General features: G+C 36.4%; 3 protein-coding genes across 3 annotated transcripts; 2 read left to right on the forward strand and 1 right to left on the reverse strand.

Annotated features, from left to right (window-relative positions):
- Positions 1-246: 246 nt before the first annotated feature.
- On the forward strand, positions 247-4,673 carry trim35-28 (tripartite motif containing 35-28). Its single transcript, XM_043260335.1, has 6 exons — positions 247-906; positions 999-1,094; positions 1,199-1,429; positions 1,907-1,929; positions 2,674-2,792; positions 2,883-4,673. The coding sequence occupies exons 1-6, from the start codon at positions 478-480 to the stop codon at positions 3,416-3,418; spliced, it is 1,434 nt and encodes a 477-aa protein (XP_043116270.1). The 5' UTR covers positions 247-477; the 3' UTR covers positions 3,419-4,673.
- A 1,724-nt stretch (positions 4,674-6,397) lies between these two features.
- On the forward strand, positions 6,398-16,394 carry epb41b (erythrocyte membrane protein band 4.1b). The gene is given in 28 exon segments (XM_043260334.1): positions 6,398-6,627; positions 6,862-6,966; positions 7,060-7,102; positions 7,195-7,270; positions 7,426-7,644; positions 7,733-7,820; positions 8,182-8,334; positions 8,495-8,592; positions 8,771-8,922; positions 9,005-9,106; positions 9,407-9,490; positions 9,731-9,792; positions 9,795-10,341; positions 10,466-10,588; positions 11,113-11,227; positions 11,229-11,389; positions 11,472-11,675; positions 12,207-12,464; positions 12,849-13,064; positions 13,148-13,411; positions 13,730-13,963; positions 14,047-14,289; positions 14,625-14,819; positions 14,906-15,078; positions 15,187-15,219; positions 15,303-15,359; positions 15,450-15,638; positions 16,067-16,394. Coding segments are annotated over 28 exon segments (4,308 nt in total). The 5' UTR covers positions 6,398-6,570; the 3' UTR covers positions 16,124-16,394.
- Positions 16,395-17,142: 748 nt separating this feature from the next.
- Positions 17,143-19,631, reverse strand: LOC122360041. Its single transcript, XM_043260336.1, has 2 exons — positions 19,517-19,631; positions 17,143-18,439 (listed from the first exon to the last, which is right to left on the reverse strand). Exons 1-2 carry the CDS (start codon positions 19,576-19,578, stop codon positions 17,626-17,628), a joined length of 876 nt encoding a protein of 291 aa, XP_043116271.1. The 5' UTR covers positions 19,579-19,631; the 3' UTR covers positions 17,143-17,625.
- Between the last annotated feature and the right edge of the window lie 707 nt (positions 19,632-20,338).

Consider the following 20,338-nt stretch of genomic DNA (forward strand, 5'->3'; position numbering starts at 1 on the left):
AACACTGAAAAAAAATACACTGAAATATTCAACAAAAACGAAACATTATCACATTTATATTTGATTAACGTGGTTTTCCAGATTTAATTACATATTTTATTATATATTTATGCACGAACATGCGTAAGTATATCGTTATTTATATTTTTGCAGGTTTCGCCCTCCGTACCAAAAAATTAATTATTTAAGACAAACCTGTTCAACAGTTTGTGCTTTTATTTTATTTTCTGCACTTCTCTCCGGCTCCTACCCTTCCTCTTCATATAACGCGGAAGTTGACAGATACAGGACGAAAACAGGTAGAACGTCTCTTCCTTAATATATCGCTTCCTTCTTTCTTTTTTCAAACGACAAAGTTAACTTTTTGAACGCGGAAGGGCTAACCTTTTAAACGGCTCTGCGATATTTAAACGTCTTTTAAACCATACTGAGAAAAAAAAACCGTCGTTTGGTGAAAGTGAAAGTAACACGGCTAACATGGCAGACTACGGTGACGAGGACATAACAGACAGGACCTCTCTTATAGAGTCAGACTTAACGTGTCCTGTGTGCAAAGACATTTTTAAGGAGCCCGTGTTACTCTCGTGTAGCCACAGTTTCTGTAATGAATGTTTGGAGGGCAGCTGGAAGAACCAGTCAAAACGACAGTGTCCGATGTGCCGAAAATGCTGCGACGGAGAGACACCGATCCCCAACCGCGCACTAAAAAACACCTGCGTGTCCTATAAAAAAGAGAGGAACTGGAGAGGACAGGGTACTGGCATAGATGAGGTCATGTGTGGTTTGCACCAGCGGCCCTTCCAGCTCTTCTGCATTAAAGACGAGGAACCCGTGTGCGTCGACTGCGTAACTCTTCACCCAGTACACGAGCTGGTGCCTATAGAGCAAGGAGTGCCTTTCTGCAAGGTCAGCTCGTTGCTTTTCCCCCTTCGTGGTATAAAAAACAACTTACAGCCACATAAATGAATAACGCATTTCTAACGTGCTGTGTTTTATAGGAGGAGCTTAACATGAAAATCAAAATACTGGAGAGCAAGCAAGACTCCTTCAAAAGAATGAAAAAAAGATATAAAGACACCATCTCGTTTATTGAGGTAAGCAGCCTTTCGAAAAAGTTTTAAAGACCGAATGCATCAAATGCTGTGAAGTCTTAATGGTTCAGAACTGATTCCGATTCTACTCCTCTGTATTGTTGCAGAGCCAGACTAAGGACGCGGAGCAACAAATCAAAGAGGAGTTTGAAAGGCTGCATCAGGTCTTGCGTGACGAGGAGACGTCTAGAATAAATGCTCTGCATAGAGAAGAGCACGAGAAGAGGCTAATGGTGAACGAGAAGATTGATACCATCAGTCGTGATATCATAGCTCTTGCAGAATTGATTCAGGCAGTAAAGAGGGAAATGGGAGCTGAGGATTTGACTTTCCTTCAGGTATATTTTTTGCAACTTTTGTATGTGTCCCTGATGAAAATGAAAACTTACTCTGTGTTTACCAGTTGTAAACAGGATGCATGTATGCATGCAGATATTTTAACAGGTCTGACTTATAAAAGATTACACACACAATCCTCTAGACTAATCTCTGGTGGGTCAATGAAAAAAAGTGTCTGTGATTAAAAAACAAATATAGTATAAAGCATGTGTGCCGAAATTAGTTTTTGTATTCATGTTTTTCATGCTTTTTGTCTTTTCATGATAAATTTAAATTTACTTCAAAATATTTAAATTCAAAATATTTTTAACCTAGATTTAAATTTGGCAAGTGTAGAAGAGGACTGGACATAAAATCTTGTGATTGATCCTTTCCTTTTATACTGCCTGGGTTTTCTAACACTTCAACATAACTGATGACTAAATTGGACATGTCCAACATTCAGCTCTTATAAGTCAATTTTTCTTCTTCCACAGAATTTCCAGAAGCTAAAAAGACGGTATGTGCCTTTTTGTTTTATCAAGTGAATCTTATGTCTGCTTTGTTTTGAATTTCTTGCTTTAAATCACGATATATAGGTCGTAATTATTCAAACGGAGGCAGTTTGTTGTTCTTCACATCAATTATTTTTTTGAAGTAAACATGAAAATGTATTATCTAGTTTTTTGATTCATCTTAAAGAGATGAAAATGACTGAAATTTGTCATTAATCAGTGATTGCTTTTTTTTTTAAGTCTGGGAGAAATCTAGTTTAATGATAACATGAAACACAATGCCTAGAAGTAGTATCCGTGTACTTTTTTTAAAGCTCACAAAGTAGTTAAAGCTTTCCAAACAAGCAACTCTCTGTTAGTCCACATGGTGAATTTGTATGACCAACTTGAAACCATTGCAAAATCTGAGTTGGGAAATCTTACCCTCATGCAAAATAGCGTAGATTCCTTCAGAAACTGGATTTCAACCAAGCAAAAAAATTGGCAAACAGTACATATTGCAATACATTTATCTGTGCATATTTTTCATTTGTATTTATTTTACGTATTTAAAATTTCATAACTTCAAATTACTTTAAAAATGACTTCTGTCTAATGATAAATGCCTACGTTTTCCAAAATCCAACCAAACTGTCCTGCATTTTTCCAGTGATTTATTTTGTATGATATCCAAAAGGGCAGACCAGATCTGTCTTCCTATGTGTTGTGGCTCTAATTCTGCTAAGATGGCATCTTGATGTCTACCACAGAACCCAGTGGACTAGCGAGGAACCAAAGAAGGTTCATGGAGCGCTCATCAACATGGCCTTGCATGTAGGTGCTTTGGGTTACAAAGTATGGGAGAAGATGTTGAATCATGTCACATGCTGTGAGTGCACTTTTCACCTTACCCTAAAATATATACGTAAGATGAACTGCGAGATCTTTGTGGGTCACTTTAACATTGTTTTGTATGCAGTGCCTGTAATCCTGGATCCCAACACAGTCTCGCCCTGGCTCTCCATATCTCCTGATTTCTCCAGTGTGCAACAGAGTCTGGAAAGGCAGACTTTTCCAGACAACCCTGAGAGGTTTGATCCCTGTGTTTTTGTCCTTGGCTCAGAGGGTTTCTCCACAGGGCGCCACCGTTGGGAGGTCCGTGTGGCTGACCACCCCAAATGGATTTTAGGAGTATGCAAGGAGTCAGTGGTTCGGAAGAGGAAGTTCACAGTAACAACGAAAGCTGGAGTGTGGACCATCGGTCTGAGCAAAGGAGTCTACAGCGCCTTTACCACTCCACGCAATGAGCTGAATCTAGAGAGAAGGCCTGAAACCATCAGGGTCAAGGTCAATATGGAGAAGGGAGAGGTGTCCTTCTGGGATACAGGCAACAACAAACACCTATGTACATACAATGATAAGTTCAATGAGAAGCTGTTCCCCATCTTTGGCCCAGGCCTCCAGAGCACACCCATCACTATCATGCCTGCTAAAGTGACCATACACAAACAATAAGTACATATGCTTTGTAAATATGCTTTATATCTAAGCCTGGTGAGACTGAAAAGTCTAAAACCTTCACTAAAGTCGCTACCTATTTTGAACCGAATTGAAGGAACATTTTGGAATCAGTGCAAATTAATCACATTCAACAGCATTTTGGCATAATTTGACAATTCCCTCTTTCAAAAAAAGTTAGAAGTTAGAAACTTACAATTAAAAGTGAATTTTATTTTATAAAATGTTATAAACATTAAAATAATCTTTGGATAGTATAGCCACAAGACATAAACAATGTGCATTATTAAAATGATTTTAGCATGAAAAAAATACTTACTATCTATATACAATTTTATCATCATGACACCATAAACCCTTAAAAGACATGATTTATCATGATTTAATATCATGATTTACACAGTGTTACAGATTAATAATAGATTTAAAAGAATAATAAATGCAGGCGCTTTTAAAAAATGGTGAGCTTTTAAAAAATCCTCCAAAAATTGGGCAAAATTTTTTTCTTTTCTTTTTTTTTTTTTTTTTTAAGGGAAACGGGACAAATAGAAATGATTTGTTATGGCAACAAACGTTATGCCACATACGCTGTTGATTGTGAACATGGAAAATTCCTGAAAATGGGAAGAGAAAGAAATGAAGGGGAGCAGCCCTTCCTGATACGTTATCCTAAATTTATTTAATGATTTATGTTTGTGTTTTTGTTCGTTAGTTCTTTTAATATTATGTTTGTGTGATTTCCTGTGTCAGGATGGAGATGTTTCCCATCCTCCTCAATATGAATGGAATCTTTAGAGCTTCTAAAACACTATTGATCATTCCGTACAGAATGTCACCTTCAAATCTTTTGAATCCTACTTCTGTTGAATGCCAACAACTAAATTGCAACCATTAAGTTATATTATTGTTATATTTTTATAGTTAAAGATGATTTTTTTTTCCATTTTTATTTGCCATTTAATTGTGCCAGGTATGCTATTTACAATAATAAAGTACAGCTTTTGATATCACCGGGTGACAGTTAAAAAAACCTAAATCTAATGAGGCGACAATAAAAGATCTCATTCATCAGGCTGTGTTTGTGTGCCTCCAGCATTTTAGTGTAATATCTTCCAGACAAAAAGGAGCTCTACATTGGTTAATAATAGAAAAATCTCAGATTTCACCAGTTCCAGTAAGATTAGCTAAAACTTTAATTATTGTTAAAGCACGTTTTGCATAATTTGTTGGAAGCATTAAAGCTATTCCAGTATTGACGCAAACTCATCCTTTTCAACCATGAAACAGACTTTTATGTGGGATTTTCAAAACTCAAAGGTACTTTTCCATATTTGCTTTAACAGATTTTATCATTCATTTCCCAATATTCTGACAGTTGCATAAACATAGCCGCTATGTTAAAACCAACTAGTGTGACCAACTAGCACTTTTTAAGTAACCGTCATTAAAACAGTGACCAGTCGTGTAAAAGTGTGACAGTTGCGGTTATATCTATCTGAGGTTCTCATACTTTCCTCTGCACTAAGAGAGATAACAGACTGAGGACTGTTCTGGGATTCATTTGCCCAAACACACATTTATATAGTGCAATCATATTGAACTTATATAATTTTAAATAGAAAGGCCCCAGCGTCCCCAAGGCCTTACATATGGGTTTAGAGAATATATGGAAGGGCTAGCATATATGCTATAGTGTCCTTCATATCAGTGAATATGTGATTTGAATATTTTTGTGTCCGTGGAGGCTGTAGCTTTTCACTTTGACATTAACAAATAATAAAACAGTTGTGTCATGAGAGACGGGTTTAAAACGGTATCAAAAAGTTTTCAGTTTTGTTTAAGATACTGGGTCTTGTTTCATCTTCACACTTCATGGGAATTTGTGTTGATCCTCCACCCTTGACACAGATGGCTATATTGAGAGCTATGAGAAGACCAAAGAACACCTCATATTTAGAAGACTTGTCTAATAGGGATAAGGCAAAGGAAATAATAAGTAGTTTATTTGAAACTTGAAAGAAAAATGCAGTACCAAATTACAAATTTTAAAATACATTTTAATGATGCTCGTTTTTGACCCTGACCTCAAAACTAGTCTTAAGTAGCATGAGTACATTTGTAGCAAAAACTGCCAAAAAAAACATTGGGTCAAAATCATCAATTTCTCTTTTATGGCAAATTTTTTTAGATATTTGTGAATTTCCTACTGCAAATATATCACACTGTAATTTTTCATTAGTAATGTGCATTGCTAATAACTTTATTGGACATTTTTAAAGGCGATTTTCTCAATATTTAGATTTTTTTGCACCCTCAGATTGCAGATTCCAGATCTCGACCAAATATTATCCTATCCTAACATCATCATAATATTATCCTATCCTAACAAACCATATACAAACTTATTTATTCAGCTTTCAAATTATGTAAATATCTCAATTTAGCAAAAATTGACCCTTGTGATTGTTGATTTTTACATGCAATGTAAGTGACAAGGAATCTCCCATATTTCTCACAAGACATTTAAAAAAAAAATTAACATACTGTAATAAAACATTTTTTTTTTATAAGCCGCAGCATTATATAGGCCTTAATAACCCGAGGATTATTTAAAAGGGGACTTCAAGTCCTGCATATCATATGGCATGTAAAAAGCAGCCGCGCACATATTTTGTCAAAATATGTTGCGTGAGGACCCCACCCATTCTTATCAGTTTATCTCAGTCAAAAAGAGCGGGTAACATTACATTAAATAATCCATTTATACTCAAGTGTTTCCTCCCTGCCTGCTCTTTCTCCAGTTATGATGGACAAATACTTTTGTTTTCATCGTGTGATGACTGACCACTCACTCATAACTGTAAACAGCCATGTGCGTGTATTTATGGGATATGAGGGGGTCATATCTTTCTAAAACACTCCTAGCACTATCACAAAACGGGACGGTGCAGGAGGGCAGGGCCTCTTATGATGCCTCATACAGACGTGTGCTGTTGCAGTATAGAATCGCAGTTAGAGGAATGTGAACTAAAGCGCCGTCCTGAAGAGGACTGAACCTTTGTAGCTTATTCCCTACTATCTGTGGAGAAAAGGACGACACCGACTGAATTCCAAAGCCGGAGGAATAAATAGAAGAGAAAGTTTGAGACATGTTGCAGTGCAGAGTGAATTTCCTGGATGATACCTACTTTGTGTGGGAACTGGAGGTACGTGAACAAAGACCTCCCTGTGGAATGATATTATAATAATATATCCTAATATAATAAATCTATTAAAATGAATGAGATTAATGCTTAGAGGAAACCTATAAATAACTAAAAAATAACAAATATTGCCTGACAAACCGTTTTAACTTACTCAGATAAATCATATTTTTACTGTAAAGTTTAAAAGAAATGACAAAAATTGATATTGACATTAAAACTCCATTTCTTTCACAGAGAAATGCCCTGGGACAGGATCTCTTCAACAAAGTTTGTGAACACCTTAACCTGTTGGAGAAGGATTATTATGGTCTGGTCATGTGGGAATCTCCTACTACCAGGGTATTATTATTATTTTATCAGGTTTCGATATTTGATAAATAAAACGTATTTTTATTATTATTAAGTGTTATAATTCTGTGTTGATTGATTCAGGTATGGCTGGACTGTGCTAAAGAGATCCGAAAACAGATCAAAAGTACACAGTGCAATTTTTTACATATTTATTAACGGTCTGTAGAAATTCTTGCGTTCTGATCTCTTCATCTGTTCACTTTTTGTTGGTTGCAGGTCCAGAAACTGAATTCTTTTTCAACATCAAGTTTTACCCCCCTGATCCCTCCATTCTAGCTGAAGACATTACAAGGTATCTACAATAAGACACAAACCATCCAGATACAACACGATAATCTCTCTTATTTACGTCATTTTCTAACGTTTCCTCACACTTTTGTTTTTGTTCTGGCTGTTTGAGAATGCTTTTCTGTCCGTGTTGACTGTTGTTCTGCGTAATTCTCCCAGATATCTCCTGTGTCTTCAGCTGAGGAAAGATATTCTGATTGGTCGACTGTCCTGTCCATCAGACATCCTGGCTCTGTTGGGTTCATACACAGTTCAGTCAACACTTGGCGATTATGATCCAAATCTCCACCAGAACAACTATGTCAGTGAAATTGTTCTTGCACCCAATCAGAGTGAAGAGCTGGAGAAGAGAATAATGGAGCTGCATTCTACATACAGGCATGCAATACCAACAATCAAACTCACAGATATACCTTCTAATATAAACGCTACTACACACATTAATATAATTTCTTTTGTTACACAGATTCATGAGTCCTGCCCAGGCAGACATGCTTTTCCTTGAGAATGCCATGGGGCTTCCGATGTATGGAGAAGACCTGCATCCTGCCAAAGTAATTCTATTTAGTGAACTGGAAAATATTTGGAAAATGTTGAAAGTAGATCATCTCAAAAATGAAAACTCTGCATCATTTGTTCACCATTATTTCATTTTTAGCCCATATAACTTTATAGAAAAGTAGATGTTTAAACAAATGTTTTATTCATACAAATAAAGCCAATGGGATCCAAAACAACATTAAGTTCTTTTTCTATACAACTTTCTGTCTTCTGCGGAAGAGAAAATACATTTAGTGTTTTTGTGTGTAATGAAAGTCAGTTGGGTCCTGTGTTGTTTTGGGTAAATAAATGATGACAGATTTTTTTTTTTTGGTGTACGTCTTTAATATAATACAATGTTTGATATATTCGTAGGATGTCAATGGTGCAGACGTGCTGCTCGGTGTTTGCTCTGAAGGACTTATGGTATATGAGGACGAGATTAAAACAAACATTTTCCTCTGGCCCAGAGTTCTTAAAATCTCCCACAAACGCAGCACCTTTCTCCTGAAGATGCGTCCTTCTGAGGTATTCGCACACATTAATTTTACTCCCCATAAGCAGTTTCTTTATTTTCTACATATATTAGTGTTGGGTTACGCATTTCTTCTTGACAAACTCACTACACCAAATTAAAAGGTAAGTCAGGTTTATATGGGTTACATTTTTTCCACATGACCTGATTTAGGAGGACGAGATTGAAGGTACCATCAGTTTCAGTTTGACCAGCTACCGAACCTGCAAACAACTGTGGAAATGCTGTGTGGAACATCATAGTTTCTTCAGGTAAATCCATGTATGCGTATAATAAAACAAGCCTCAACGGGGTGCAGCGTTTTCATTTTTTGTATCCATATGACGATTAGAAACACAAGGGGGCGCTCAAATATATGCAAATAGTAGTAAAACACGCTTATTGAACGTCTTTGGTAAGTTCTTCTGTACCTCTGAATGTGTTTCTCAGAAATAGACTTCAAGACGCGAAAACAAAAAGGCTCCTGACTTTGGGTTCGAGGTTCCGTTACCATGGACGCACTCAGTCTGAGTGTCTGGAAGCCAGCAACAACATCACCCGAGCTCCTCCACGATTCACACACTTTATCAACGAGAGAAAAGGCATCTATCCGTCTATCTGATTAACTAAGTGCAAGTAGTTGTTTTAGCTGGACATTATAAAAATGTATATATCTGTTTTCAGGAAATGAAGAACTTCTTGATGTTTTAAAACAACCAGTTCGAACAGAGTTTGATGACTGGTTTCAGGTCTATGGTCCAGATAAATGGCGCATTTCTACATCAGGTGAGGCACATTAAAATAATTAAAATAGCAATTAAATAATGAAAGCAATAATCTAAGTGAAAAAAAATGACCGCCTTTTAAATATTTGTCATTTTATGAGCAGAGTATAGTCAATTTTTGCGCTTGCCATGTCAAGCATGCTATAATTTGACCTTAATAATTAATGTGTTCGAACGTATACACAGTCATTTTCATTTTCATATAATTTTTGGTTCTGGTCTTGTCTTTTGACTTCTTTTTATTTTTGAAAAAATAAAAACATATATATATATTAAAATGGACTGTAAACATCCTGTACAGATGATGTCATGCTAGAAAGTGAGAAGATGCCAGAGTGGAAGCATCAACCCGATGACTGGTGTGTCCTTCTTGACGGCACCCCATGTAAGTCTTTTTAACACTACCAAAAGTCCACTGTGTACATTATAGAAAGCCACCACTGGTAAATTTGTTGACATAAGGATATAAGGGCAAGCTGGGTTAACATTTTCCAAAACTTTCCTGAAGAAATGTCCAAGTCCCACGGGACCGATGTGCATAGATAAATATTTTAGTTTCCATTAAAACTTGACATTCCCTCAAGGAAAGAGATGTGATTGTTCATTTCGGTTCATTTTGTTGCAGTTTTACTGTTGGGTGCCCAGCAGCCCCTTCAGACTGAAGAACAGAGAGAAGATGTGGAAGTTGTGGAGGTTCAGAGGAGAGACTCACAGATGAGCTTGTGATAAAGCAATCATATAAAATTCAGGTCATCCAGGAGGGGTCTGACATTATTGAGAAAGATTTTGAGTTAAAACAGGAAATCATGAAGCCTCTAAAGGAGACACTAAAGGAAGAAGTGCTAGAAGTCAATGGAGAAAGAATACAAAGGGCAGTAGTCACTAAAGAGTGGACACAGGAGTTCAGCTCTTTGGTGGAGTCACAAGAAGATGTAGACAAAAAGATAGAGAGAGTGGAGATGGTGGAAAGACGTGTAATAGTCACTAAAAACAAAAGACTGGGATCTGAGGACACTTTTGAAACACTGGAAATCATGGAACAGAGATTAGAAGAGGTGGATGCTATCAAGCAAAAGCTAGTAGAGGTGGAAGAGCTGAGGTTTGGATTACAGGAAGTGGAAAGTTTGGAAAGAAGATTGCAGCGAGTTGAAAAGGAGGAGCTTCAAATAGCGGAGACAGATGATTGGCACGTTTTACTAGATCGCAAGCCATTTATGCTCACTGCCACCCCTGCAGGTATGTCATGTATTTTTCACCAGAAATTTTGCTTTTTTTCAAATTCTTGAAATGCTTCAAGTTTCGATGTTAATTGAAATGCCTCAAGTGAAAACAAAGAATGTTATGCATCACATTCTTTCAGGAGGAGTTCAAGAAGAGTTGCAGCAGATAGTATACAGCCCTCAACCAATGAAAAAAGATGATAATTGGTACATCCTGTTTGATGTGCTTTCAAAAACCATGGAAATGTCGCACTCCCTTACAGGTACCTCCGAAAAAGTTTAACCTTTTATTACACAGCTCCCCGAAATACCTTTTTCTAATTGTTTTGTTGCGCCATCTAGAGGTCAGATATATTTATGATCGTCCAACTAAGTAAACTACTTTTATGTGTCTCTTATCACACTGTGGACTCCTGCTCATTTTCATAAAAGCTATTGAATTTGGAAACGCATTGTCACATAATAGGCTTTTTAGGCCCATTCGCTCAAAGAAAAGATGACTGTAGCAAAAAACATTTAATAATCATTAAAATAGCCTATTATGAGAATAGTGAAGTTCACGCCACAGCTGTAACGATAATGACAGAGGAATCGTTAAAATGTTTTTTTTAAACTGCTATATTGTTAAAAATATTTTTTATCAATTTTAAAAGTAAAGTTGAAATTAATATTTCATTTTCATTTGGTGACTGTGTTTTCTTCCCGACTGCTCTTTGTAATAACACTAAAACATGCATAAATAGGATTTTAAAATACTTCGATCACTAAAATGGGTTTCTGTTACCAGACGTGAGAAGACTCACTCCTGAAGAAGATCAGGGTGAAGAAGAGAAGATAGAGGTAGAAAGAAAAATACAGCAAGAGTTGGTGGCACCAGAGAAGACAAAAACACAGACAAAAGAGAGAGGTGAAAACAGAGGAGGTCCAGAAAGAACAAAAGGAGCAGGTGACAGTGGATTATAGGAGACTACAGCCAGTTGTTCTTGAGCAGAGAGCAGCAGAGCCTCAAACAGACAAAGAGGATGACTGGTTTGTCATTTTAGATGGTTCTCCTAAAAGATCAGGTACACACACTCACACACAACCATAATCACACGCTCATTTAAAACACACAAATCAGTATATGCATGTTTGATTGTGTTTCAGTGCCCTCTGTTGAGCTGTATGAGGAGATCGGAGAGGAGGTGATCCAGGGAAGAGTGAGAACAGAGCAAATAAAACAACAGCAGCAGGTGAGAGTAGATGATGGAAGACCACCGACAGTTATTCTGGAGCAGAAGACAACACAACCTCAAAGAGACGTGGAGGATGACTGGTTCATCATCTTTGATGTTTCTCTTAAAGGATCAGGTACAAAAACTGGCCATGTAAGATGAATTTAAATGACAGAAAGAGGAATTTACTCATTTGAAAAGAAATGCAGAATGATGCTTATTTTCCCTCATACAAAGATGTACTTTGCAGATATACTGTCAAAACAATTAACATAGCTTTCTAAAGATTTAGTTTTTGACACAGAATATCAAGATAATATATATATATATATATATATATATATATATATATATATATATATATATATATATATATATATATATAATTTTTTTAAAAGAAGTCTCTTTTGACTGCATTAAGTAATATTTTAAAATTTTATTGCATTTTTAAATAGCTTTTTTATTTAAATATATTTAAATATAAATTATTAATATGATGACAAAGCAGTCTTTGGTGAATTCTGATTATTCTTCACACTCCATAATTCATAATAATGACATTATATGAATTTCTAAATTACAATAAATGAAAACTCAATATAATGTTTCTGGATAATGTACTTATTGTAATGATGTACTTGGCAATGATACATTTTGTTTGTTTCAGTTCCCATGACTCTTTCAAGTCCAACTGCAAACCTGTATGAGGAGATCAGAGAGGAAGTGATTCAGAGCAGAGCGAGAACAGAGGAGCAAGTGATTGAAGTGATGACCGTGATCACAAAAGAACAAATAATAGTACCAGAGAAGAAGAGGACAAGCATCGTACAAGCCCCACAGTTTCCAGTCGTGCCCAGAGACATTGATGACGACTGGTTTCAGATTTTTAACAAAGTGTCGTATGAGCAGGAGAGTTTCCCATCAGGTGAAGTACTGCAGTAAACATTATCACACTCAAATTCTGCCAGTACTTCAATAATGCACCTTTTTGATATTTGTGTTATAGATTCATTATTAGTGAACTAAGTCATCCAAAAATTCTGGAATCAGTTATTATTATTTGTGCCACTGTTTGATATATAAATTTGCATATCCATGTAACAAAAACTTTAAGCAGAATGTCCAAACTGTACTTTTTTGTACATGAAGGGTAACTGTGACATTTGAGATCCAAAACATTGTTGTTGGTGTTAAGGGGAAATTATGAATGTTATGGTTAAGAAAAATAAAAGAAAGTTATCGGATTTTTGCTCTCAAAATTGTTGCTGTGGTGATTTTCACTAATAACGTGTAATTCCTGCCACTCCAGAAGTTCGTGTTGTGTCTGTGCTTTCTTTGGAGGCTGAAGAAAAGAGTTCTTTGGAAAGACGGAGAAAAGAGGAAGAGCAGATAAAACAACAGGAGCAGATGACAGTGGTTTATAGAAGGCCAGAACCAGTTATTCTGGAGCAGAAGGTAGCAGAGCCTCAAAGAGATGTGGAGGATGACTGGTTCATCATTTTTGATGTTTCTCCTGAAGAATCAGGTGCAAACACTCACACACAGCCGCAGATGCACATATGTAAACGCATGAATTGGAATATTTATCATACATTGTGTTTGTTTCAGTGTCCTCGTCTCTACAGCTGCGAGGTCCAGCTGTCGACCTGTATGAGGAGACCAGAGAGGAGGTGATTCAGAGCAGAGCGAGAACAGAGGAGCAAGTGATTGAAGTGATGACCGTGAGCGCTAAAGAACAAATAATAGTACCAGAGAAGAAGAGAACGAGCATCGTACAAGCCCCACAGTTTCCAGTCGTGCCCAGAGACATTGATGACGACTGGTTTCAGATTTTTGACGTAGTGCCTTACGAGCAGAAGAGTTTCCCATCAGGTACAGAAACATGGCTGAACACGATCACAAACATATAGCAAAGAAAATAAAAAAGACTGGGAAAAAGTTGGCTTAAAAACCACAAACTAATACATTTCAATACAACATTAAGCATTGTATACGAGATTTATAAAAAAACAAATCATGATACCTTATGTGCTAGAATTGACCTCACTTTAGTGTAAACTGTATAATTAAAATACTACTTAATACATGCTTCTTATAAATGCAAATTCTACATTTTTCATAAATTTAGGGTACAAATAATTTCACAAGCTTCTTATGATGCGAACCCCGTTGTTTCCTCTGCTTTTTCAGACGTCAGAGGCAGAGATTTTGAGGTCCGTGAACCCATCAAAGACCAGAGAGTCGTGAGAGTGGTGGAGGAGCAGATGAGAGAGAAAAGACTGATCACTGAAGAAAAGGGAGTGATCATTGATCAGAGAGCTGACATCATTCAGCAGATGATTCCTGTCGGGGTTCGCGAAGTTGATGATGACTGGTTTGAGCTTTTGGAAGCAGCACCTCCTGAGATGAAGATCATCCCTTCAGGTGATTACGAGAGCTGCATGTCTGATTTGGTTCAGGTGAAGACACGTTATAATTCGTTAAACTGTTATATGTTTGATCTGTAGTTTCGGTGGCTACTGAAGAGCGCAGGATGAAAGAACAGGACGACAGAAGAGTGAGACAGCAGCAGATGAGAGTGAGAGAGGAGGAGGAGGAGGAGAAGAGACTAAGAGAGCAAGAGAAGCGAAAACAGGAGCTGGAATTAAGAAGAGCGCGAGCAGCTGTTTCTGTGAAGACAGAAGCACAGCCTCAGATCGAAAAAGATGACGACTGGTTTATTCTTTTTGATGTTTCACAAAAAGAAACAGGTACATACACATTTTATATATTTAGATATTTTTAAATATACAGTGCTGTTCGATTGTTTTTATGCTCATTATGGTCAAAAATAGAGCAAAATTAGTAAAAGTGTGTTTTTTTTCTTATTATTTTAATATAATTTTAAAATGTCATTACAGCCATTACTCCGATCTTCAGTGTCAAAAGATCCTTCAGAAAACATATATTATTACTTTCAATGTTGAAAGTCGTTGATTAATATGTTTGTGGAAAATGTAAAATTGTAACATTAAACTGGGCATAATTATTAATTTCCTTATATGCAAAGTAAAAGTCAAAATTGTTTTCTCTACTCTCTTTAAAGTTATCGCAGATGTTCTGAAAGTGGACAAGAGGGCTGAAGGAGAGAAGAGGAGAAGCGGAGAAGAGAGGAGGAAGCAGATAAAAACAGAGGAAAGAATCAAAAAAACATCTGTACCAGAGAAAAAACCAGTACAGCTGCAGACAGAAGTGGAGGATGACTGGTTCACACTTATGGGCATCTCTGCTAAAGATTACAGTATGAATCACAAAACACATCGGAAATTAATATTCTGTAATGTCATGTAGTCTAATGTCTTCCTGAACATTTCTTCCTCTCTCTAGTTCCCACTCCTCGACCCACTCCTGTTATTTCCCCAGTGGCTCCACCCAAACCCCGCCCACAGATCCCAGCTGACCAACCGCTCACATCCACTCCGACCGCACAACCTGTGTCCATTAAAAAAACCTATCAGGAGAGGACCAAAGACATGTGGAACATCACACTGGAGTCTGAGGTTACAAACACACACATACTCTACTGCCAACTGCACACACAAACACACAAACAATATATTAAAGTTCCATAAGCTTCAATCCTCTAAAATCATCTTTCTCTATGTCAGCAATCTGCAACTGAGTCGGTGCTCATGAGGAAGGTGAGATACTCACACGTTTCTGTAATTTTTGTCATGTTCCTTCTTATCCAGAACATATTAATCACAGTCTTCTGTTTTTGTAGTCAAGGAGAAGTGAAGGAGAAAGCATCTATGTTCGTCACAGCATTCTGATGCTGGAGGTGTGTGAAATGTAGACTGGTTCTTGCGCTTTAAGAGTTTAAGAGGGTTTGTCTGGTCTACTCAATCCTTCTAATATTTGCTCTTTTTAGGATGTTGATGTGTCCCGTGAGATGGTTTTGAAGCACTATGCCAGCATTTCTGAACTTAAGCGTGTCTTCATGGAGGTCAAGCAAGAATTTGGACCCACTGAATGGGACAGACGTCTCTCATCGTACTCAACTACTGCCAAATCTCAGTTCCCGCATGCCAGCGAAGACATACTCATGAGAATGGGCTTAGTAAGTGACATACATTAACAAACATCAGTTCTCAACCAAGGGCCAAAATAACTCTTACATTTATTTAGAGTTTAGTCAAATTTACAGATTCCTAAATAATATGTTTAAAACAATAGAAGTAGAGATGTACCACATTAAACCGATATTATATTTTGAGTGTAGAACCTTTAGATATAATAGAAGTACAGGCTGTATAAATCAGCTTACTGTAGATTAGAGGGCCTTTGAATATTGTTGAAAAGTTTGAGAATCAATGATCCACAATATCCAGATTTGAGAGTAACTTAGGAGTGTGTCCAATATCATACAGCATTATTATTACGCTTTTTAGATTAATGCACTCCTGTCTTTAAAGACTTTCCAAGGAATGTGTTTAAACTAAAGAGAAGTCTGTGAACCCATGTTAACTGTAAAATCTTCTTTTGCAGATTGAAGAAGATGGAAAAACTGTCTCAGTTCGCTCTCAAGAGATAATATATGTGTGATTTCCAACAGCTTAAACATATTATTTCTATGCACTTGCATATAATCAACTGCTGAAACTTTCAAGGATGTGAATATGTCGAAAAAGCAAATGTGTGTTTTATAGAATATAATTTTGTTATAATTTACATATCTGATAGTGGATCCTTATACACTTGTAATAATTTGCGTAGACCTTCAGACTAAAAAACTCATCTCAGGCTTAAATTTGGTTTATTTTAACTGCTTACACCTATTTAGTTATATTCAAAAGGAATAAAAGCATCATATGCACTGCCGAATTTGAGGTGTGTATATTTTGAGAATAATTTTTGGAAATAATTCTTATTGTGTGTGTATGTATACGTATATGAAGAGTTTATTTGCAAAAACAGGTCATGTTTTTCATGTTATCATGCTTTTATTGTTTTCATTAGTTGTGCTTTGTAGTTATTTTATTATTATTTTTTAATTAGAATGCACAATTACAAAAACGTGATATTTGAGAATGATCTGTTATTATAAATGAACTCTATATATATATTACTTTAATATATATGACAAAATTACTAACGAGGAAAAAATGTAGTTACAACTTTCATCAGCTCACTAACAGCCAAACCCTCATTCCCTGGTGTATAGTGAACTGTTAAAGTAACTTTTAATCCACATTACTAAACTCTTTTGCTGGGTATCGGGCAGCTATAGTGGTTTCGCAGATAAGACAGGAGCAGGATAAGATGCATGAATGCACATGTCTATTTATGTGTGTCTCACAGGTGGCCGCTTTTCATTTTTGCTCTGACATTTATGTGAACTATAAAGACCAGCACTACAAACACAATGACACAGAGTGCAGTCTCTATTCTCTTGGGCTTGTGTGGGTGGCACCACATGAAAAAAATAGGATCATATATAATTGATTACTTAAAATTCACATGAACGCAAATCTACAAAGCCTTACGTAACTCACACAACTCAGGTAACAGTCCATTATTCGAGCAAAACAAAGCAACTACATAAAAAAGGCACCAGAATCAAGTGACAATGCAAGGGAAGATTCATTGAAAACATCAAAAAGAAAACTAATTTCTATTTATTCATCCACGTACATGAAAATCGTCTATTTCTCTCAGAAAAGAGTTTACCAAAACGGTTAAGCTAAATTGGAGTTCTGTATACCGTGATGTAATAAAAAAGACTAAGTACAGCAGTGTGACAACATAAAATTACATAAACAGACAAACGTGACCATTAGCAAACAAATCTTTTTGGTGATTCAAAACCATACAGTGAAGCTGATTCATTCAAAGAGTGGCTTCAAAAAGATTAGCTTGAATCCATCTGAAACATTATAGCAGGAGCAGAGAAAGAACTGTAATCAAATTGGACATTATAATGGAAATACACCCAAATGAATCAGAATCGAATCAAAATCAAATAGAGAAATCGTATTAAACTCTAACATCTCTTGGCCTGAATATATTCAATATATGCATTATATGAACCTTAATGTGGACTAAGCCTACCGATCCTTTGGCTCTTCTTTGTTCAATATCATTAGAGATGATTCTGCAAGAGTCACTTGTGTTAGCTCCACGTTTGCTGTGTTTTCCACTTTTCCCATCTTGTTCATGTATGTCCGATCAGGGAGAGGTGGAGGCACCGGGTCTGAGGAGCAAATCAGGCAGTCATTGACTTTAATGACAGGCAAGGCCAGTCTTTCCATGTTTCTGCGTACTCTGAGGGGTGATCCGGTTTCCAGGTTCACTTGACTAGAGCTACATGAGCCAGAGGAAGGCAAAGAACACTTTAGGGTGGGAATTCCGTCCCCTTCCTCTAAGCAATGGATGTTGAATTCGGACAAGTCCAATGTATGTGTGCTGGTTTTCATTTCTGTGTGTGGGAACTGCTTTGAATGATTATTCCGATGGGTTTGTACCAGTGTTAGGATCTCCTGGTCGTGTTTTTGATGGTCTCGCTTATGACGTTGTTCTCTGTCACGGTTTTCATAGAGAATTGTGTTGGCACAAATAAAGATGAAAAGCCCCACCCCCATAATGACAGGACCAATTAGCTTCAGTTTCTCTGAAGAGGTGCGTCCAGTTGAAGCATGATGTGGTGTTTGTCTGCGGGGTTGACTGTTCCAGTACCCCCCTACAGCGACGCCGATTCCAACTATCAGCAAAACACCCGCAAACAACAAACAAGCCCCTGGTGCAGAGCGCAAACGCAGTCCACCAATCACAGGCCCTGTATCTGACTTTAAGGGCGGAGTCTCAGACTCTAGGGCTGTTATAGAGACTTTTTCAATGGGAGCATTTACCTCAGACATTCTCCTAGAAAAAGAAGAAAAAAGGGCTAATGAACTTCAAATACTCAATAAACTCAGCTTGAAAAGGTACAAAATACTAAGGAAGGTTTAAATAGTAATTGTAGTTTATAAAGAGAAAGTGGGCTATTCTTACATGAGCTAATTCCTCTCCATACCTGCAACTATGATTTCATTCTATTTGATAAATGTATTATTTAAAAGTATATAAAATATATATATTTTTAATATAAAAATAAAAATTATATTTTATAGAATGTTAATCAGACACATAGTCTTTTTAAATGATAATACTGAGAGTTTTTGCATATTGAAATCATGCATCATAATAATAATCCTAATTTCTCAGAAGCAAGACAACTAATCCATGACAATCCTTGCATAATTTTTTGAGTTATTTGTACTTCCTTACTAAGACAGTCTGCCTACTTTTGCATTTAATTGTTTTACTGTAGCTGTTTTCTTATTTTAACTGTTGTATATAAAAACACAATATTGCAATTAACAATACAATGTTTTTTTCATCCTACGATACAATTTTGCTACCTTGTTCTTTGACAAATACGTCAATCATGGGTAGCATTTTTTAACATGTATTCACTTATTTTTTTAAAATATATATCAGGACCAATAACAATTGTTATTGCTTTTGTATTGCACCATCATTTTACCTACCAACGCATCTATACAGGACATACAAAGAAATCCAACTCTCATTCTAATCTATAAGTCACACTAGCACTGCAAAAACGTTAGAATAGTATTTATTAACTTATTTTAATCTAACAACATACTTTCGTGTAACGATAACCACTATTTTAATTTTTTTATTTACTTTTTTTTACTTTTACTTTTCAGGTCATATAATGAGTTCACTAAAGGTTTCCGCAACAAAAAAAACCCAACTCATTTATTTATTGTGTTTATTTATTTTAAAATATTTAATCTAGATTTAGCGGTTAATAGTACATAAATGAATTAAAGGTTTGTCCGTAAACTTATGCCATTGGTTAGGTGTTTTTCACTACACTCCTGATCGTGCTGCACATCATCATCACCTAAAGTTAAACTCCCTTAAACTCACCTCAGTTGCTTCTCCTCCGCTGAAAACACTACTTCCCATGATGACGACGGGTGCGCGCTCATCAGGCTCGTCCTCAGCGAACGCGTGTATCACGTGCGCGAGGCGCGGCGCGTTTACTTTAACCGGCCGGTGACGTGGGAGTGAGCGAGGGAGGGAGAGAGAGAGAGAGAGAGAGAGAGAGAGAGAGAGAGAGAGAGAGAGAGAGAGAGTGGTTAGAGGGTCATGGGAACATGTGTGCAAGCCCGCTGGTCCCACGGTGGGCAGAAGAACCTATTCTTAGAGTCTCACAGGACCCAGGCCCATTTCAAGCCTTTTCCTGACTGGCTAAGACTGTTATTATGTATTATATTACGTTATTAGAATGTATATTCGTTTGACTTCAGATCGGGCATTTATGTATATGGAGTTACTTTTGTGTTTTATTAGGCAACTATAATAATAATAATAACAATGAATTTATATTTTAATAAAAATAAAAGTCCATTTGAAATAATTGATCAAACTCTGCAGACTGCAAAACAATTATTTTGTAACTGTAAATGATTACACAATGTGCCAAATATATGAGCAAAAGTTTAAGATTAGCGAAAAAGAGCAATGTGTGTGGTTGTGAAATGTCCAGATAGAGTTATTCATATGCATATAGATAATTTTGTTAAGCCTCTTTTTATACCATTAAAATATCAGTCTGTTATAAGGATAAACACGTAGGATAAAATGTAATTATTTCTGTATGACAAAAACAAAATCAAAACAACTATGTTGGAAATCTTAGTTTATTCTTTCCTCCAGTTTACCCATTCATCCATTTGAGACGAAAAA

The sequence above is a fragment of the Puntigrus tetrazona genome, chromosome 16, assembly GCF_018831695.1.
Source record: "Puntigrus tetrazona isolate hp1 chromosome 16, ASM1883169v1, whole genome shotgun sequence".
In the NCBI taxonomy this organism is placed as follows: Eukaryota; Metazoa; Chordata; class Actinopteri; order Cypriniformes; family Cyprinidae; genus Puntigrus; species Puntigrus tetrazona.